The following is an 18,534-nucleotide window of genomic DNA, read 5'->3' on the forward strand; positions in this document are numbered from 1 at the left end:
TAAAATTTTTTTAAAAAAAGAATCTCCTCAATGTATGACAAAACCCACTGAAATGTTGTGAAGTAATTAGCCTCCAACTAATATAAAAAAAAAAAAAAAGAATCTCCAAGAAACCTACCCACCAGTAGAGTTGTACCAATTACCATTAAATGTTGAGAAATTTTCCAAACCTGCCTCATCCATCACATTTGCTGAACCAATCACAGAAGCCTCACCACCTCCCAGAAGAGATGGGAGACCCAGAGCTACACCACTAACTACAAGGGCTAGCCCCCTTCCTAGACTCACTGCATCAGCCACAACTAAATATTTACAGACTCCTATATCCTCTGAACCTTCAATACTCCCTGGGGCAATGAGAAAAAAAAATACTGAAAACTGCTTAAGTCTTCTGCAGGAAAAGGAAAGTGAAGTCGCTCAGTCGTGTCTGACTTTGCGTCCCCGTGGACTGTAGCCTACCAGGCTCCTCCATCCATGGGATTTTCCAGGAGGGCAAGAATACTGGAGTGGGTTGCCATTTCCTTCTCCAGGGGATCTTCCCAACCCAGGGATCAAACCCAGGTCTCCAGCATCGCGGGCAGATGCTTTACCGGCTGCACCACCAGGGAAGCCCAAGTCCTCCTCCCAAAACTACCTTGAGCAGGTTATCGCTCTGCAGACAGAAGGCTGGAGCTTCCTAAGAAGGTCTTTATAACTACATTTAAGAGCCTGTGAACAAGTCAAGTCTGTATTTTTATCGCACAAAAAACTATGTAGTAAAATCATACACATGCACTTAAAAAAGGGGGGGGGGTGCAGAGAAAAACGGAAGGCCTGATCACGTAAGACTTTACACATAAAGTCACGTGTGGGCTTTGGTTTCTCAGAGTATGAAAGGATTCATTTGAGGATTCCATGCTAAGGAATGACATGATCTGGCATATACACTAAACGTATCATTCCAACTACTATTGTGCACGTCAACAAAGGGACCAAGAGCAGGGCAGGAGACTTTTTTGGAGGCCATTGCAATAATCCAGGCAAGAGATGATGGGGCGCAAGAAAAGGGTGGTGGCAAGGGGGGTGATGAGCAGTCACTGGATTCTGAACACATTCTGAAGATAAAGCCAATAAGATTTCCTGGCAAGTTGAAAGCGAGACATAAGATAAAGAGGGTGACTCAAAAGTTGGAAGAATGAACCAAGGATGCACTTGCCATTAACAGAGATGGGGAGTGTGGTAAATAGCGCAGATTTGGGAAAGGAAACCAGGACTTCAGTTTTGTACATGAGTTTGAGATGCCCACACGTACAGAGCTGTCACACAGACACTGAGACACAGAATGCAGTTCACTCTGCCCACCGAGTCCTTTTACCGATTTACTCTCATCAAAGCAGTAGTGAGAAGATAAAAGATTAAAAGGAGGAAGAGGAGGGACAGTTCCCTGCCCTTGAGTAGGTAGAAACCTAAAAAGGGGTGGCCTTTTCTGCCACCTATGGCACAGCCTAAGCTGTGAACGGCAAATAGCACCTTCTTTTTCTAACACTTGGAAAGGCATCAAAGGAATGAGATGAGTATATCCAAAGAGTGGTTTCAGACACAAAAACACACCACCGTGTTGACCGTCTGGGTTGCAGTTACAACCAAAATACCTGCCAGCGATAGGAGAAAATGAAACCACATCCACCATTTTGTGATAAATCGCCCCCAAGCCTTCCCTTTCACAGTTCCGTTCTTCAGACAGTGTGGTCGACAGGGCTATTTTCCTTGGAAATCATAATTATTTTCCGAAGGAAAATGAGTTCGGGTTTTCTAACAGTCAGGGAAGAAGGGGAGACTAAGCCCAGGGCAGCCCTGGGCCCCTCCACGGGCCCCGCCTCGCCTCTGCTCATGACTCAGTTTCTCAGCGCGTAAATACTGCAGCAGGGAAAATATTTTCCACCACCTACACATAGGACTTCTGTGAAGATTAATGAATTAATGTGTATAAAACACTATGAGCTACTCAAATACAAGGACAATGGAACTCTGTAAGCTGTTGAGGCCAAGACAGAGCAATCTTAACTCTTTTCTTACAAACCCCACTGAAAAGCACACCAAGATAGCAGAAGTTATCCTGCATGGACCTGTAGAGACAAAATGAGATAACGTCTGACAGCCTCTGTGACATTCAACGCCAATGTTAGGATTGCTAGCAAAGATCCCTTAAGATAGAAATGCAATATTAAACAGGTTAAGAATCATTAGCAATCAACAAAAAGTTGTAGTTTTAGTAAAGCTCCCCACGGGGGTTAAATGTGTTGGCCTAAGAGGCCGTATTCTGAGTTGCTGCTGGAAGCATGACAAGACTCGGGAAAAAAATATGGACTTTTGTCTAAGAGCTGTAGAACTGAGCACGTCGTAAGAGCCATCCATGAAAAGAGCTTTGTTGAGAGCATTTTCCCTTATTTTCTAGACGCTGTCCAAGTTCACTTAAACGGTCACGATTAACATGGAAGTGAATAGGCCGCTGTGTGGACTCTGCCCCTAATCCAGAGAGGTGGTTTCCTCTGCAGACTGCTTCTACACCAGCATTCAATCAACCCTTCCCGTTGCCTCATTCCTGGCCCAGACTGTGCCCGAGAGCAGAGGAACGCAGTCTGAGGCGAAATCTTCTCCCCTCAAAGCAGGCAGGTGCTTGGATTACTGTGAACACTGTTTTCTCGCACCTCAACTTTTCATCTCAGAAAAAGAAGTGCTAATGGTGGCTAGAAAAGTATCCAAAACAACAAGCTCAAAATGACACCATGATTAACCTGAGTCAGGACCAGAAATGTTGATGAGTTCATCCTGACCAGGTTTCCCCGAGCCGGCTGGCACAGTCACCCCGCCGTGGACACCTGAGGCAGGAAGGGCTGACGCGCCCAGGGTCAGCGCGTTCTGATCCCTGAGCTGCTCATGACTCACGGAAAATTCCGGACTTCAGTTCTGTGTTTACTGCACACGGACACTAATCTCCCATCTGGTTTCCCTGCTTTTTAGCCCCAGCTCCCTCCAGTCCGTGTGGCCGGTGAGCAAAAGAGCCCACTTATTCAAACACTGCTCAGCTCCCCTAACCTCCTCTAAACCTCCGTGTGGCTCCCCACTGCCAAGACAGGAAGGCCCCCCTTCTGCACCTGTTGAAGGAAATGGCAGCCCACTCCTATTCTTGCCTGGAGAGTCCCACAGACGGAAGAGCCTGGCGGGCTACGGTCCATGGGGTCACAAAGAGCTGGACACAACTGAGCGCGTGTGCGCATGTGCGCGCGCACACACACACACACACACACACACACACACACACACGCAACGGCAGGTACGTGGCTAGAGAGCTTATGCAAAGGAATGCCGGAGGGACAGTTAGGATCATGTTCAGGCAGCAAAATACCTGTTTCTGTTATCACCAAGATCTGTGGCTGAGGCACTCTCCAGCCTACTTCCTATAACTTCCCATCACCAGCTGGCCGTTCTATGAGGGCGGCCAATGCGCGGCCCCACCTCTCCCAATCCAAACACCACAGGTACACTTCCCAACCCCCAACCCAAACACCACAGGTACACTTCCGCCCCTATGCTATCTTTCTGGAAAATCCGGGCAGGGGTGCCTGACCAGGGTAAGACAGGGCAGGAGCATCAAACCCAGCCCAGGAGCTGGGCACGCTGAGTCTCGGAGGTGAATGCAAGTGAAGGAGACAGCAGGGAAGGACAGGGGGCTGGGGAGCAGACCCATTCCAGCCCGTGTGCTGAGGACAGCAGCGAGCTGATCTGCGCAGGGCCTGAAGTCCCTTCTTTGGAGCTGTGTGCTGACGGAGGTCAAGGGGACAGGAGCTGAGACCAGAGACGCAAGCGGAGCTCTCCTCACTCGGTACGTGATGATCGTGGAGTCTCCACTCCAAAACCTAAGGGGTGGCTTACAAGAAGTGTAAGAATAAATCCCTAAAAGCCAAAAAGAGACCAAAATTGTTTCTCCCAATAAACTTCCCTAAATTTCTAACATTTACTCTTACTATACACACTTACCTCCATAAAATACAAGTTTCAAGTCAAGACACCTGCTTCAGTTAAACTCATTCCAAAATAATTTAGTTTTGTATATATAGAACCTGAAGAAAAAAAAAATCAACCCCATCACGTTCCTGAACAAAGCAGGAAATAGAAGCAACTGCAGTGTGTCCAAGTGTCAGGTTGCGGAAAGAACCAGGGCAGAAAAGAGGCACACAGACCTGGATTAGAGTTCCCAATCCGTCTCTACCTAGACGTGTGACTGGGGGCAGGTTACTTAATTCAAGCCTTGACTGCCTTATCTGTAAGAGGTAGCTAATGATGCCAACAGTTAGCAGACTGAGTGTGATGAAATCGAATATACCTAGAGCACTTGGTTCACATCAGTCATGCACTGACGCCATCTTTCTTTCCAAGGATCAGTTTGCCCTTCAAAGACCTCAGTTTCTGGAAGGCATGTCCTGCATACTCTGAGGCATCACTGGAAAACCAGTGGGCCAGGAGGGTTCCAACCATTGTCATCTCCAAATGTGTGACTGGGAAGGGTCAACCTGGGAGCTCCATCTCCCTATCTGCAGAATGAGGACACCAGTCACTGCCCACTCCTGGCCATGCAAGGGTGAAGGGAGAGTCACTGGCGCGTCTAAGGACTCCAGGTACATAAACTGCCATCACCGAGGATTTGTGTACTTCTAAGTGACCTGCCCTGAGACATAGTCCTGACACCACCTTGGAATTTCCAGTTCAACCACTTTCCTCATGTCACTCATGAACCTACAAAGACTCTTTATTGCTCACTAGGTCTCTCAAATTGTTTGATTTCCGACTCTCCTTAACGTGGCCCCACCCCACCTGGCTATCAAATGCTCTATCCTCCTGTACCCCCAGATTGGCACGCTCTCCTGCTCATGGTCCACACTCAGCCCTGCCCCTGAGCTGACCCCTCCTGCCTAAAGCACTCATCCCTACCCTCTCGACTGCCCTAGGTGGATAAAATCTAACCCAACTAATTCTACCTGCTCCATTACACCACTGATTCCTCCAGCAATAAGGATTCTCTTCTAGTTCTGAACTCCTCGCCAGACTCTCAGTTGATGTTTTACTCAATTCCCTAATTTCTCTTCTCTGCTACTGTTCTCTTCAATTAAACGACAAGCTTCTTACATGAAGAGATCATATCATTTTTATGCCCATTCCCTAAAAAAAGTTCAAAATAGTGCAACAGCATAAAAGAAAACATGGATGAGAGGTTCTCACCTCTCTCTGTGCACAAAAACTTCCATCCTCCTTTCATTTCCACAAATTTTTAACAAACACCTACTCTGTGCTGATGGTAAGGAAACCAAGGTGAGCAGGGTAAGTTTCCAGGTCTCAGAGGCTCAAGATGCCAATGGCAGACTTCAGTACAGTGGAGCATGGAAAGTCGCAGCCCACAAGAGTTATCGCACAAGATTCTCATACTGATTTTCAATCTATAGCCATGGTTGAAACATAAAACTGCCTCTTCTCTTGTAGGAATCGAGCCATCAATTCTGATGTGCTTCATGCATTATGAGCAAGATATTGGGAATAACCTAAAAGTTCCACATTGGGAATAATACGATAGAGAATTTTATGCAGTCACTGAAAATGGTAAATTGTGAAGGATATCCAACATATTAACAATATCAAAAGTAAAAAATGAAGAACGGTTCATGTACATGTTACAGTGGAACAAGCTGTTCTTAAACACAAGGTTGCTGTCCACCAAACTCCACTTCAAGCATTTCACACAATGCCCACAACAAGGCCAGCCCGGGTGAGACCTTCCACATCCCCCATGAGCTCCACCAGCTTTCCCCATATAACACAACCTAATTAAAACTCTGTGGTCTTAAGACAAGCCCCCTTCTTGTAGTACAACTACTTTCCCTTCATTCTTATACAGAGGAAAGCTGGAGTTGCCGCCTAACATATGTTCATCACTTACTCTGCACCACTGGCCATAAAGTGTTGTTACTCTCATTTCACAGATGAGAAAACAGACCGAGGGCTCAAAGTCATCAGCTAAAAAACGGTAGAGCTGGGAATTACAGCCACGAACATCTCATCCTGCTCTCGTTATCTGGGCCATAACAGCACTGTCCATCCTCCTCTTAGGGCCAACCCAACCCAGCAGACTGACCACGCCCCACATGTGTGGTCAGGCCAGGGCTGAGCTCCCGGCTAAATCCCCTCTAACTCTCCTAAACATAGGAGGCCTAATTGTAGTGTTTGTCTTTCAAAACTGTTGTGGTCTCCCCGAGCGGTAGAGGTTCAGAGTGTCTAGTAACTCCTCCACACATTAATTATCAAGTAACCTTTACACAGACAAGCTTTTCATTTGGACAGATCAGAAACCTTCATACACAGGTAATTCAATTAGGACACATCTCTCAGGTTATGAATGGGCCAGATTCCAACACTGGTAAATGGGTTATCTGCAGCTCCTACACGCCAAGGGGGTTAAATATCCAGATCAGCCCACAAGAACCTTTTTATTAATACCTCCAATACTAATCTGTGAGTATTGTCCTAAGCATCATGTTCACCCATGTTTCCATGGGACAATCAAAGTTCCCATTTACAATTCCAAAAACGTACTTCCTCCTGCTATAATCCTGGTGAAGGGACCCTTATCCCCACCCATATTCATGAAGCCATGGAAGCCAGAACATTCCCAACTCCTGTGAGATACAGAACCTGTGTGGGGGCTACAGCAGGGACCCACATCTGTGTCTGGGTCCCTTTCCTTTACTGCAGGGGGATGGAAGGGGCTGACCCACGGTCCACCTGCCTACTACCACCCACACCACGTGTTAGACACCAAGGTGTCCAGCAGAAACAAATTCCGCCCCAATTTCTTCATCACCCTGCTATTATTCTCCAAGCAAGCACACACTCTCTTCTGATACTGAAACATACAATAGAAATAACAAACAAGAGTTGGTTACTATAGTCACCCTGATGCACATTACATGCCCAGGATTTATTTATTTTATAACTGGAGTTTGTACCTTTTGACCCCCTTCATCCATTTGCCCCCACTAACCTCCCTCCCTCCCACTGCCTCATCACCCACAAGTTGCTAGGAAAGTAAATCTGAAGAGTTCTCAAATAAAATTGTAACTACCTGTGGTGATCAATGTTAACCAGACTTACGGTAGTATTTCACAGTACCTACAAATACTGAATTATTATGCTGCACATCTGAAACTAATGCAATATGTCCTTTATATCTCAATAAAAAAAGTATAACAACAAAAAAAGAGTTGGTTACAAAATATTAATGAAATTCACTCAGAAGAGCAGGTTCAAGTATGCAGTCCACACTTCATTTTACTCACTAGGAGCACGCCCCCGGGCAAGCAGTTTCAAGCCTCTGAGCTCCAGTTTCCTGATCAATAAAACAAGAGGACTGAACTGTCTGACAGCAATAGCTCCCCAATCATAAAGAGGGTCGCAGCGAAAGAGCTTCCAGCACACAGAGTGTGAGTCTGATATTTCTGGCTCTTCTTTGCTCTACCAACCAAATCATCCTTGTTCTGAAAAGCCTCATCCAAACCCTCCTCAACCCCTTCAATTCCAGGTCAGGTACTCCTGGGCCCCTCACCCTCTCCAGCCCACTAACCAGCCCCGCCACTACCAAGAACATATCATCTATCAAATAGGAAAAAAGCTATGGAAGTGATATTTTGGAGGCAGGACCATATAATGGCTAAAAGCCCAAAATTTAGATTCAGAGATGAGTGTCAATCCAGTTTAGCAATTTATTAGCTTGTAACCCCAAGCAAGTTACTTAGTCTAAGCTTCTGTTTCCCCATCTATAAAATGGGGACCATAACAATGCCTGTTTCATAAGACAGAAGTGAGTAACACACATAAAGCCCTTAGAAGCCTGGCACACACATGCACTATAAAGCCACTATTGTGGTGGTGGTGGTGATTATTGCTGCTACAAATATTATTTTCCTGAAGGATGATTAACAGCCTGATTGAAATGAGATTCTTCCCCCAAAGGATAACTAACTTATAAAACTCCACCCAAGAGCCACTCCTGAGATGAGGAGGAGAAGTTTCTGTTTGCAGGGGGAATAGAAAGATAGGGTGAGGGACAAGGGAAGCTGTTGATGAAAAATAAGAGGGGGAGATGTGGTCCTGTCCATTTATTCTGGCCCCCATTATCCTCCCTTCTCCAAGGAGAAGGGCTCTGACATCAAGGATTAGCCCAGGAAAGGCATTCCTGCAGCCCCCTGACTCCGAGGGATGCAAGACAGGCCTGTGCAAGAGAACAGCCGTTTACATCTAGAATTGAAAGAGTTTAGGGAACATTCAGTCCCCTACTTCATTTAATGAGAAGCTACGTTCATGTTTCTTTAAAATTCTAGGAATCACTGGTAGATTTGGATGGCTTGTTGACTTCTGGTAATACTGTGTTTCATATGTAAAATATCTGTCTTCCAGCTGCAATAGATTTTTAATAGGATTTCCTGGAAATGGTCTCTCTCCCCAAAGACTGAACAGGAACTCTCAATGTACGGGTTTCCATGCAAACAGTTCCATCTGGGTAACAGTACAGAGGTACCTCACTATTTCAGGGAAAACAAGAGTTTTCCGGACACAATTTTCTAAAACATAATTCATGGAACCAGAGAACCTGCCGTATTATCAGCATGTGGCCCTCAACCTAAAGCATCGCTGGATGTGTATTCACAGCAAATCTGTCAGATAAAATCAAGGTAAATCCACCTCCCTGAGGACAATATAACTTTTTTTTTTTTCTTTTTCTCTCCTTTATTTATTTATTTTTTTTCCCCAGTGGGTTTTGTCATACACTGATATGAATCAGCCATAGATTTACACGCATTCCCCATCCCGATCCCCCTGGGCATACACACTGAGGAAACCAGATCTGAAACAGACACAATATAACTTTTGATGCACAAGAAACAGAACTACCCATATGAATGAGGATAATAGTAAAGACAATTGAAAAATGTAATGAAATTCCCAATCACTTCATTGGTTCACTTAACTAACATTTACTGGGTAATTTAAATGTGCCAAATACTAAGATCTAGAGAAAAGATGATTCAATCTTTACCCTTAAAATGCTCAACCCAATGAGAATGATAAACTAAAAGAGATTACATGCCTAATATGTCACAGGCAATACCAAGTAGTAGGACTAAATTAGGACAGCAGAGCAGAAACTGGTTAGAAGAGAGATGACAGCCTGCCAGATGACCCCAAAAATCCATTCTCCCCTTTATTTTAGTGATGGAATCCTTCCACTTTTTGAAACATGAATGCAGCTTTATTGAAGCTGAAACTCCAATACTTTGGCCACCTGATGGGAAGAACTGACTCATTGGAAAAGACCCTGATGCTGGGAAAAATTGAAGGCAGGAGGAGGAGGAGACGACAGAGGATGAGATGGTTGGGTGGCATCACCAACTCGATGGACAGGAGATTGAGCAAGCTCCGGGAATTGGTGATGGACAGGGAAGCCTGGTGTACTATAGTCCACGCAGTCACAAAGAGTCAGACATGACTGAGCGACTGAACTGAACTGAGAATCCTTCCATTTTAGCTGTGCAAATGGCTAACAAGCTAAAACTATATGGTGCAAGATGGTAGCCGCTACTACACACAGTTATTAAATACTTGAAATGTGGCTAATTCTACACATTGAAATGATACTTTAAATATACTGGGTTAAATAACTGGGTTAATTTCACTTGCTTTCTATTTTTCAACATGGTTATTAGAAAATTTTAAGTTACATGTGTGGCTCCCATCATCCTTTTCAGTATTGAGCCAAGAATTCTGTTGCCCAGCCTCCCCTGAAGTTCAGTGTGGGCATATGATGAAGTTCTGACTGGCAGGATATGAACAGGAGCACTGCATACAGGGACTGAGTCAGGCTCTTCAAAGGAAGGAGTGGAGCCTCCACACCCTCTTTCCTTGTTCTTGCCAGCTGGATGCAGGTGTGTGGAGGTGAGCCAACCACGTTCAGTCCAATAAAGATAATGCCCTATGGTTGGGGGAGCAACAGGAAAGAAGGAACACAGTCCCTGGATAACTTCATCGAGTGAGACTTTTGCATACGTAAGAGAAACTCCTGTCTTATTTAAGTCTCTCTAAAGTCACCTCAACTATATTCTAGCTAATAGAGAAGGGTATAAAAGGTTTCCTAAAGGAGATCGTACCTTTAAAGACATCTTCAAGAGCATTAGTTAGCCAGGCAAAGGAGAGAGGGACATTGGCCATGAGGGCCAGTTGCAAAAAGAAGTTGGCACAGAGATGACAGAGCCCAAGCAGAAAGGCAAGGGTTGGTGGGATGTGTTCAGCGAGCTTTCAGACAGGATCACAAGCTTGGAGATCAGGAGCTCTGGAAGATGGAGAGGCAGCACCCAAGGATGAGGCTGCAGAGGCTGCTCAAGTGCCTGAAAGCCTTGTATCATGGACTGAGAACCTTGAACTTTTTTCACATAGGAATGCAGAACTACTGAAGATCCTACCTAAGGAGGAAACCACCATTCCGGTGCCCACTCATGAAGTGGGTGTTCAGGAGGCCGAATCAAAGGCAGGAAGTGAGGGAGTAAGCCAGATCAGGTGTGATCAAGCTCTGACCAGCAGCGATGGCAACGTGGAGAAGATGGGACAGAATGAAGGCCTGTTGCAAAGGTCCAGCCACCCTAGGGGGCACAGAAGAGGGAGAAGTAAAACAAACTCTCAGAGTTCTGGGTTAAAGGAGGGGCCTGACAACTAAAGCAGACGTGCAGCAACATGGATGGGCCTAGAGGTTGTCATCCTGAGTGAAGTTGGTCAGTCAGAGCAGGAGAAATCTCGTATGACAGCCCTTATATGAGGAATCTAAAAACAAATGACACAAATAAACTTGCTTACAGAATAGAAACAGACTCACAGACGGAGAATGAAGTTAGGGCTGCCAGAGGAAGGACGGGGGAAGGGAGAGTTAGGGACTCTGAGAAGGTCATGCACACACTGCTATATTTAGAAAGAATAACCCACAAGGACCTGCTGTAGAGAGCAGGGCACGCTGGTCAATGTCATGTGGAGAGCAGGGGACTTTGGAGGAGAATGGATCCATGTATGGCTGAGCCCCTTGGCTGTCTACCGGAAACCATCACAACACTGTTACCCAGTTATCCTTCAATACAAAACTAAAAGTTTAAAGAACAAATGACTAAGGCAGGAGCAGGAGCCGTCTGGGGTGGAATAAGGAAGTAACAGGCTCAGCGTCAGACACACTGAGAGAGATGCCTCCATTTGTGCCAAAGCTCATCATGAACAGCTGTCCTTGACTAGAACCTAAGTAGGGTACCAGGAACAAGGATGCAGATTTGGGGAGAGGGGGCATTTCTGTAGACACCCAGTTTCCATAGACATCAACCGTACAACAGGGAACAGTAAATGCCAGGAGCTAGGAGAGGAAGGGGAAAGGGAGGGGGAAATTAATCAAAATCACAGAAATGTAAACACTACTGAGACTCTCCAGACTCTTCTCAGGAAAAAAAAAAAGTGGAGAAACAAATGTACACAGACTTTTTAGGGGGAAATGGTGAATAAAAAGGAGTTGAAACTATTACAAAAACTTAAAGTAAAACTTTTGTCCAAAATGGCTCTCTTAACCTGTACATTAAATCTTATCAGTGATAAAAGCAAATCCCAAATGACTTCAAATACTTTATTTTCTTGAATTCATTACCATACTTTCTAAGGAAAGATTACACAAAGATGCTATAATCCCATTCTAAGTTTTATAAAATTAGTCAAAATGAGATTAAAATTTCATAATGAGTCATTTCTTTTCAAGACTCTAAGTCACTGGCTCTGCTCTTTTTGCAAGAACTTGCGAATTCACTTTGCCTATTTTCTAGGAAACAACCTGAGAAGAAACCCCATCAGTTCTAAATTGTGAAAATGCTCCTGTGATTGGGAACCCTAGAAATCTAGTTACATAAATACCTTTTAAAAAACATGACCCTGAGCAAGTTGCTTAACGTCTCTGAGCTCCAGTTTCCTCATCTTTAAAATGAAAATCTGACCCACCTTCCTACCTCCTAGAATTGTTGAGGATTAAGTGAGATGTTAATAGGAGCCCTCTATAAACTACAGAAGGATGCACAAATTTTATATTCTTATACACAAGAAACTCTGTGAGACGACTAAAATTTATTTTGTGGATGCAGTGGCAAGCTAATGGATAGAGAGAAAGCAATAGCAATAATTAATCATGATTTTCATAAAAACGCTTTCCAGCAGAGGGGAAAAAAGTTATCTATACCAATGGAGTTTAATACAGATTCCCAGGTACCACCTGCCAGAGATTCTAATTCAAGTGGCCTCAGTGCCCAGGAAATTATGTATCAAGCCTCAACCCACCCCAGGTGGTTCTAATGACCAGCTAGGTTGGAGACAAAGTTAGAAAACGCTCAGATCACAGACCCTTTTGTATAAACTGTAACCCAGCTGGTTGGATTCTGTGGCTGGATAGATTAGGTCTATCTACTCATGCAGTATTTATTGCGAGCACCCAGTTTGCACCAGATACAGAGCTAGGTGCCTGGAGCCTATGGTCTAGCAGGGGAAATTAAAGACAATACATATACGCCAGTGATGACAACATGGAGCAGTAAGTACGGTGACAGGGTGGATGCGGGTCCTTACAGCACACACAGGACAGGGGTAACTGACCCAGAAGCCAAGAAGGACAGGAGGTATGCAGGGTTTTGCAGGGAGCAGAGGAGTGCAGAGAAAAGGAAACGGTGAGCGGATGAAGGCGTGCAAAGGCAGAAAACCAAGGTGTGTGCAGGGAGCGGCCTGAGACTGTCGGGCAGAAGGAAGGCCAGAGAGGAACACGGGAGCCAGACCCAGAAAGGTGGGAGAAATTACACGGAGCTAGTGAAGGATTCTAAACAGAAAATGACACGCTCAAGTCTGTATTTTAGCAACTTCACCTTGAGAGCAATGGGAGATGGTGGGCGAGCTGGGAGGATGCAGACAGGTAAAGGGAACCCAGAAACACGGACTGCAGTTAGAAAACTATCATCGTAATCTAGAGAAAAGGTGCTGGAACCACAGGGCAAAGAGTAGAGATCACACGAAGAGTTCCACAAAAGTTAACTCAGGGTCTGCGAGTTAAAAGCTTCTCTATAACCTCGATTCTCAATTTAGCCAATAATGTAAGATGGGAAGATATCAGAGCAACATCTAGGGTGATCCTAGCAGCGGTATACCTAGTGAATTTGATTCCTATGCCAGGTCATTACTATACCCCTCCACAGGACCTCCCCGCTGGTCCAGTGGTTGGGACTTTGCCCTTCCACTGCAGGGGGCCCAGGTCCAGTGCCTGGTTGGGGAACTAAGATCCTGCATGCCAGATGGCACAACAAAAAAAATGCCCTCCTCTACACAACAAAATTTTCAGTAATGGTTTTTTTAATGCATAATAATGGCAGGAAATGCAGTGAAAATATTACCTTGTTGAACTACAAATATATAATCATTTCAGGAAAAAAAAAGTGCAAACGGCACAATAAAAATTTTAAATATCTTCCAAAGATACAATGAAGGCAGCTACTAAACTGTGCCAGTAATAACTTTTCCTCACTTGTGTTTTAGTTCTGAGACAAGTTTCAACTTGAAAGATATTCAAATGCAATAAACTATCTCAAATATAAAATTTTCCCTTATGAAACAGTATTAAGATTCGTAACACTCACACTGCTTCACTCCTTTACATTTTAAACATAAGAACTCCAAGTAGTCACACAGAGTGACAGAATTAAAGTAACCTAAGTTTTGATTCTTGGTGTTTTGTTGTTGTTTTTTCACCACCACTCTCCTATCATTGCTGATTCCAAATCAACTGTTTAAATGAGCTATTAAATAGTACTACAGAGATTGGACACACAAACTGGACCCAAGATTAGCTTGCACAATGCCAAATCTTTGATTTTACTCTCAGAACCAACTTACGTACTATGTGCTGAGGACCAACTATATAACTGGGAGCTGTCTGAATTAAACTCCATGTTGAATACAATGTTTATTAAACAAGTCATTAAAATGCACTAATTTGAAGCTTTCATGGGTATTATTAAAATGCCACAGTGACTGCAAGAATTTTTTAGACAAAGGGAAGGATTTTGTGGAGAAGAAGTAACATTAAGAGATATTGTTTATAATTGCCAGTGCCTGGTGATAATAAAACCAGACTGACTAAAGCCGATTTCTGAAGGAAAACAACATCTTTATTGTCAGTGCCCTGGCCAGGTGGCCAGGGAGGAGTTGGGCATGACCACTGCCCACCCTGATGATGCCACTGAAACAAAAAAGACCCAAGAGGACAGAATCAAGGCCACAGGGGACAAATGCAGAGACGAACAAAAGCAAACAGATAAATCCTTGGGAGTGACGAAATCAGAAGTCACCTTCAAGTTCAAAACACAACACATTTAAAATGCCAAAAGGCTGCTGGAATGCTTAAAAATTCTGGGAAGAGAGCACAGGCATTGAGAGGTCAGGACTCTGGTTGAGAATACGTGCCTAGGCTAGAGCCTTCCCTCTAAGAAACAGCCATGAACTTAGAGGTCATAATTGACCCACCAGATAGCATACTGGATTCTATGAGAAAAAGTTCATGAACTTCTATTTTTCATCCTGGAAAGATGACAAGCTATGTAAATCAGATCCTCTACCCCAGACAAGTGTCTTACCTGAATTGTGACAAGTGAGAAAGATGAGATACTCAGTTTCGCTACGAAGACAAACCTGAAAACGCGGAGGCAGTGAAAACTTGCTGGATCAGCTGAATAGAGCAGAAGCTCTCCTGGTCTCTTTCACACGTGGACAGGCTGCCTTCTCCCCTAAGCCTCCTGAGAGACATCAGGACAGAGTGGAGAGAGAGAGGAGTCCCACAGGCTAGGAGGGATCAGTAAACAAACTGCTGGCCGAGAGCAGGTGGTTTGACCTCCCACATCTCCTTAGTTTCCTTATCTGTAAAACTGATGAGGTTGTTGAAGGAACTAAAGATAACACACACAGGGCTCCAAGCAGAGTGCTGAACAAAGGGAAGGCAATTACCACCTGGTTATCATCATCTTCACTATCAAACTTCAAAGCAATTGGCACAAAGAGGTCTTTCTATGGCTGGTGAAAATCTCAGCCCATTCTCCCTTTAACAGGGCCCTCAAAGGCTACAGGGACTGTTTGGATGGTTGGATAAGCTTCCGAAGCGTCATTTCTCCCACTGTACAAAGGCATAAACACAGTGGTCCTACCTATGGCCTATGACAATCACATACTTAACTGATTGTTAAGCAAATTTTTATTAATTAATTCATCTTTCGCAGTAGGAACGTGATGTACCCTATCCTCACTCCCCATCCCAAGATCCAGAAGTGAGGGGGTTTCCCAATTGTGTTAAATAGCCAGTTCCTCCCACGCCATCTCAAAACTCTAGGATAACCAATGTATACTTAGCCCAAATCATCTCCAGGACGGAGACTCAACTGACAATAACAACACAATTTTACAGCTGAACATGACTCCAAAGCCAGATGAGACAAGCAAAAAACTGTCTTCACCCCGTGGTTGCCTTTTTATGACAATCACCAACTGAAGACAGAAGAGCTTTTCTGTCACTGGCTTTGAAGGACTAGAAAAGACTAACGCTTGGGACCCCTGAAAAGCTCTTAACGCGAGAGTGAGGCGGACATTTACAAATCACTTAGTGCACATAGCCCCACCGATATACAAAAGAGGTACTCACAGTTCCTCTCCTGCCCCCCAATATATAAAAGAGGTACTCACAGTTCCTCTCCTGGTGGTAATTTATTTTTTCTGAATGGGAGATTGTGGTCTCACAAAATGCCTCACTAATGCTTCTGCTCAAGTGGTTTTGCACTCTGGCTAAACAACAGAAGAAAAGGAAAACACTGGTTTTTGAGGGGGGGTTGTGTTTTATTTTTGGCAACCTCTAGTACAGAAGCAGGGATTCCTACCAGAACATGTCCCTCACAGCCTCTTTTCTTACACAACAGGCCTCATTGAGGCTTTCCTCCCCTAATTTGAACTGGCTCCACATTTTCCTCTCTTGTCACTGAACACAGAACTGCGTTAACAAAAAAACACAGGACTGGTGTATTACCTAGCAGATCATGTTCACTGCTTCTCCACATGCATATTTACAGTTATGCCATAGTAACTTTTCACACAGCTATCATGTTTGAGGTTTGGATTTTATATTTATATATTACTTACACTTTCCAAAGTATTTCCATCTGTAATTTCACTTGATTGGCAGACCACTCAGTTTTATCTGGGGCTTCACTTGTGGCTCAGATGGTAAAGAATCTGCCTGCAATGCAGGAGACCCAGGTTCAGTCCCTGGGTTGGGAAGATCACCTGGAGAAGGAAATAGCAACCACTCCAATATTCTTGCCTGGAGAATTTCATGGACAGAGAAGACTGGTGGGCTACAGTCCATGGGGTTGCAGAGAGCTGGACACAAATTAAAAGCAACTAACACTTAACTCTTTCAGTTTTATCTAGACAGCTGGCATCATCCCCATTCAGAGAGGGAACATAGAAATGCAAAACATTCTACTGAAGTTCAACTAGGTCTGCACTCCCAACCTCAAGTTTAAGTTTGAGACTGAGAACCCCTGCATTTTACCCAAAAGTGGCCTGTTAATAAATTCTTAACTAGCTGACAGAATAATTCTTTTAAGCTTTTTTCTAATGCTAGTAGTGCAGAAGAAAGCTCCGCTTTGACCTCTGCTGGCTGAACTTTTCTTTGGCACAGTAAATATCAAAGCAATGCCAAACTGATAGGTAAATGGCACTCTGACGCAAGCCATGTAAAATATACTTAATAAGGCTGTTTAACTTTCTTAAGGGGTTTTCATATTGTACACGCAACTGTTTATATGTTGCTCAGAGAGTCATAGAAGGGAACAGACGAGAGAGTTGAGGACGGGGATGTGAGTCTTGCTTATGGGTTTGCGGCGAGGTTCCTGCCTGATCCCTGCAAGAGGAATGCAGAGAAGAATACAAGGGGGAGTCCCAGCCCAGCTCACCTCACTCCTGTCACTATGCATAACGCAGTGCTAGTGTCCAAGCAAAATGTCCAACATTTCCAAGAGTGCTATTCACCATATGTGCATCTGCCTTAATCATATAGTGGTTTCGACACCTATATTAATGCGTTACAAAAATTGGACATTCGTTGTTAACATTTCTGAAACGGACTGGTCTGCCAATAAATGCTTTTCTTTTTCTACACAAATTTGTTATTTTGAAATAAAAGGGTACAAATGTGAAAAATTAACCTCCCTAGCATAGTTAAAAGCTTATACTAACGTGTCATAAGGACTGTCTGCAATTGCATAAGTGATAACCACAACAGGCATGCCTTCTTCAAATCTACTCACAGTCTTCAGTGTTACATGGGATACACTATGAATTTCCATGCTTTTAATGTCTACTGACATAAGGCTCACTATCTATACCATGTAATCCCACACCACAAGAAAGGGAAGATTTCTGGTGGAAGAAATCACTGTTTTTTTATTTAAAGGAAGTTACCTACTGTATACTTAAAATGCAATAATTCTGTATCCAAGAAAGAAAAATAAGGGATCTAAACCATAAACTTATCCTACCAAAGAAAGCAAGCAGTACATCACAAAAATCACACACAAAAATAGAAGGCATGTTGTAAAATAGAATGTTGTGACTGATAACTCACTGATGAAAATACAATTTACAAGTGTTTTTATTATGTAATAAAGTGTACATGAGTTTAGTTATAATGTTACCTATACATTTTTACTAGTCAAAAATCACCTGACCCAAATATCCCGAGGCAAACACATGAATGTTCAACAGCTGCACAAGTTACTAACAAACATTCTGCTTTGCCCATATTCGCCTAATTTCTTAATTTAGAAAAAGAAGATTTCTGCGCCTGCTTCCACCAGAAGATGCTACAGGCCAAGCAGGTCTGCTTCCCTTGGCGGGCCCCGGCCCTAAGCACCTCGGGGTACTGATCCCACAGGTCCCCCAGAGCCCCTGCACACGGAGCCCTGTAAGCGTGACCAGCGTGACACACCTCGCTATATAGCGCCTTGCTTAAAACAGAGCCCCGGGTCTCATTTTCCTAACTTGTTTTCTCTCAAGGGACCTCAGGCTTGATGTTAAAAAAAAATGCATTCAATTGCATATATACATAGGAAATAAGAATTCCCTCTAATCTCTGCACAGATGACTGAACAATATTTCACGCTCATCTAGCCTCAGACCCGGTCTGTCAACAGGCACGTCTTAACACCTCCTTGACAAAATTTTACACGCTGGAGCCAAGATTCGCTCACCAGACAGAGGCATCCTGGCTGAATCCTAGTCTCCAAAAGGGCTTCTCATTCTCTCTTCCCTGTAATAAGCCTCGAATTCAATACAAACAAAAGTGCAGCAGCTACTCTA

The 18,534-nt window shown here is 44.0% G+C and overlaps 1 protein-coding gene across 4 annotated transcripts in view; it reads right to left on the reverse strand.

Moving 5' to 3' along the window:
• The window catches only part of ARHGEF28 (Rho guanine nucleotide exchange factor 28), a 326,249-nt gene that overhangs the window by 291,239 nt on the left and 16,476 nt on the right, over positions 1-18,534 (reverse strand). For 2 of the 4 annotated variants that reach the window (XM_043488558.1, XM_043488553.1), the window contains exon 1: positions 18,426-18,479. The exons of 1 other annotated variant lie outside the window; for it this stretch is intronic. In XM_043488558.1, the coding sequence (XP_043344493.1) occupies positions 18,426-18,438 (13 nt within the window). In that variant the 5' untranslated portion in view covers positions 18,439-18,479. Of the gene's footprint in view, positions 1-14,765; positions 14,837-18,425; positions 18,480-18,534 lie in introns of those variants that run through there. One more of the 4 variants, XM_043488555.1, reaches the window with a different exon arrangement.

Source organism: Cervus canadensis, chromosome 16 (genome assembly GCF_019320065.1).
Source record: "Cervus canadensis isolate Bull #8, Minnesota chromosome 16, ASM1932006v1, whole genome shotgun sequence".
Taxonomy (NCBI): domain Eukaryota; kingdom Metazoa; phylum Chordata; class Mammalia; order Artiodactyla; family Cervidae; genus Cervus; species Cervus canadensis.